The 2,794-nt window shown below is 50.7% G+C and overlaps 1 protein-coding gene across 1 annotated transcript; it reads right to left on the reverse strand.

Annotated features, from left to right (window-relative positions):
* Nucleotides 1-208: 208 nt before the first annotated feature.
* LOC118793658 (toll-like receptor 1) lies at nt 209-2,503 on the reverse strand. Its single transcript, XM_036551886.1, has one exon. It carries the CDS (start codon nt 2,501-2,503, stop codon nt 209-211), a length of 2,295 nt encoding a protein of 764 aa, XP_036407779.1.
* Nucleotides 2,504-2,794: the final 291 nt, after the last annotated feature.

A 2,794-nucleotide genomic window follows, 5' to 3' on the forward strand; every position in this document is an offset into this window, starting at 1 on the left:
TATCTGAAGGACTGCTGTACAGAGCTGCAGTAATGGCTGCAATTTTATACTCCTGGTTATCTGCTCTGTCTCCTAGTGTGCTGCAGTTTATATACTAACTTAACTTTGCACACCTAAAAGGAGCTGAAAAACCTTTCACCTTCTGCATCTACTTGGAACTGAAGGTTGTGTGGTATCATTAATTCCTGACTTTCCAAGGAACATTCTCTCAGTAAGGATTCAGGCTGTGGTTGGGCGGTGGGGGCAGGGGGGCCTGGAGGGCGGCGCGCAGGTGAGCCCAGAAGAGCTTGTGCTTGTTGGAGTCCTGCGGCCACTCCAGGTAGGTGCGGCGGGCCATCATGGCCTTCAGCTGGTTGAACTTGGAGGGGATGAGGTACTGAGGCAGGGGCTCCAGCAGGATGAGGATGACGCTGTCCGAGCCGCGAGAGAGCCTCTGGTGCTGGGCGAAGTAGAGCTCGTAGTGGCACCATTCACTGCGGACAAAGTGCGAGGACAGCACGAAGATGCAGCGGTAGCTGGTCTCCACGCAGCGCACGATGTTCTCCACGATGGTCTTCCCCGGGACAAAGTTGCGCTCGTGCTGGCAAACGCGAAGCGTCCGGTCCTCCTCCAGGTTGGGCAGGAGCTTGTTCTTCACCCAGTCCGCATCGTGTTGGCTGTAGGACACGAACGCGTGGAACTGAAAGCCCTCCAGGTTCTCCTGGTTCCTCGCCCGTTGCTTGGCCCGCGTCCACTGCCAAATCATCCCCAGGTACCAGGGCACATCCAGCCGCTTGCACAGTGCCAAGGTGATGATGGCGATCACTACAGCAGGGCAGAGGATGGCCGCCGCCAGTATACCTGCATTGCAAGATACGTCTGGAAGGTGGAAGTCCTTCAGAAGCGTGTCACGCCAGGAATCTGGGTAGCTGCAACGGTAGAAGTGTGGCCAGTGGAGGAGTTTGATGGGATAGCGTTCCTGCAGGCCTACAAACCCCCTGAGGGCACATGTGCACATGAAGGGGTTCTTGCTGACATCCACAGCCTTCAGGCGAGGGCAGCTTCCCACGATGCTCATAGTCGGTGTATACAGGGAGTTGTCACTTAGTAGGAGCACCTCCAGATTTTTAAAAAAACGACAGTGCGGGATGTCCTGAAGCCGATTGGAGCTCAGATCCAGCATCGTCAGTGCATTCAGGCGGAGCAGGAAGTCAGGGAGGGAATCAATCTGGTTATTCTGAAGGTCCAGAGTTTCCGTGCTGATAGGCAGGCAGTTGAAGACGGAGCGGTCCAGGCTGTTGGAGGACAGGTTCAGGTGGACGATGTCCAAGGGCCATTGGCAGTCCCCAAATTCCTCCTTATACATCAGCGAGTTAAAGCTCACATCCAGGTGTTGAAGTGAGGTCATGTACTGCACTCGGTGGCTCAGCTCCTTCAGGTTTTCCAGACGATTCCCCCTCAAAATCAAAGTTTCAAGTGCCTTCAGGTTCTTGCATTCCATCCCTTTGTCAGAGAAAACGCTCTCAGACAATGCATCGTTGGAAAGGTCCATCATTTTTATGTTACTCAAGGCTTGTGGGCAGTTCATATGCACGATTGGTGTCTCTGCCATTGTGAAGCTCTCCACTTTCATGTTAATGAAAAAGTTGTAGAGGAAGCCCTGGAAGAAGAAGAAGTTAGTGACAGCAGCCCGTTTAATGATGAAGGACTGCAGATGAGGTCTGCTGGTTATCTCACGCTTAGTGATCTGCCCTGTTATTGTCACCATGTACACACTGATGTGGTCAATGGAAGACTTGATACCCAGGTTGATCACATCAGTTGCCTGGTCCCAGGACACCTCAATATTAGTCAAGTGAAGGTGAGTGGCTTTTATGATAGGTTTCAGTCTCAGATATTCCACCAGGTAGTTTTGGCTGCAGTTGATGCCTGCCAGTTCGACTTGATTGAAAGTGGACAGGGCATCGGCGATCAGCGCCCTGTCTGTGGCACGGTTAGTAACAACAATGCCAACTTTCTCAGATCGGACGTGCCTCAAGCTGCCATTTTCGTACATGGTGAGGTTTTGTAATTGGAGAAACACAGTCTGTAGCTGAATGTTAGCAATGCTTATGAAGTCCTTGCTCTTTACTGCCTCTGCACTGAGTCCCAGGTTCTGCAAATACTTAAGATTGCGGAACACGTCTCCGAGAGTCATGGCAGAAAAGCAGTTGAACGTCAAGTCCAGGAACTGCAGTTTGGGCGTGAGCAGCAGGTAGCGTTGACCCAGCAGGTTCTGAAGCTTGTTGTGAGAGAGGTCGAGGTACTCCAGCTGTGATGTTGCCCTGAATGCATCCGAACTGATCTCTTCGAGCACGTTCCAAGACGCATTGAGAAATCTCAGAGCCGGAACGGCTGAGAAATCGTCATAGGTGAGACGCTTTATTCTGTTGTGGGAGATATCCAGAGCCTCTGTGCTAGGTGGCAAGTCCCTGGGCACTGAGTACAGGTTCTGATATGAGAGGTCCACAATGACTGTTGTCATGTTCTCTGCATGTGCATTCATTGCAGAGCAAACAACCATGTTCCACAGGGTCAACACGATAGCCTTCATCTCTGACCACGCAGTTATCTTCACCAAAGGGGGTGTGATGCTGAATGGAGGTCTGAAATGGGATGGGGAAGAAAAAAGGGAATACATTAAAATGAATATCACAAATATTGGGTGTTTCCCTCATTTCCTTCCCTTCAGGACCTGCAGGTTTAGCATTAAGCACTTTTTAATATTGTTATTTAAATGTGTTAACTTGTTTGAAATAAACAAATTCTCCATTAC

The sequence above is a fragment of the Megalops cyprinoides genome, chromosome 18, assembly GCF_013368585.1.
Source record: "Megalops cyprinoides isolate fMegCyp1 chromosome 18, fMegCyp1.pri, whole genome shotgun sequence".
Classification (NCBI taxonomy): Eukaryota; Metazoa; Chordata; class Actinopteri; order Elopiformes; family Megalopidae; genus Megalops; species Megalops cyprinoides.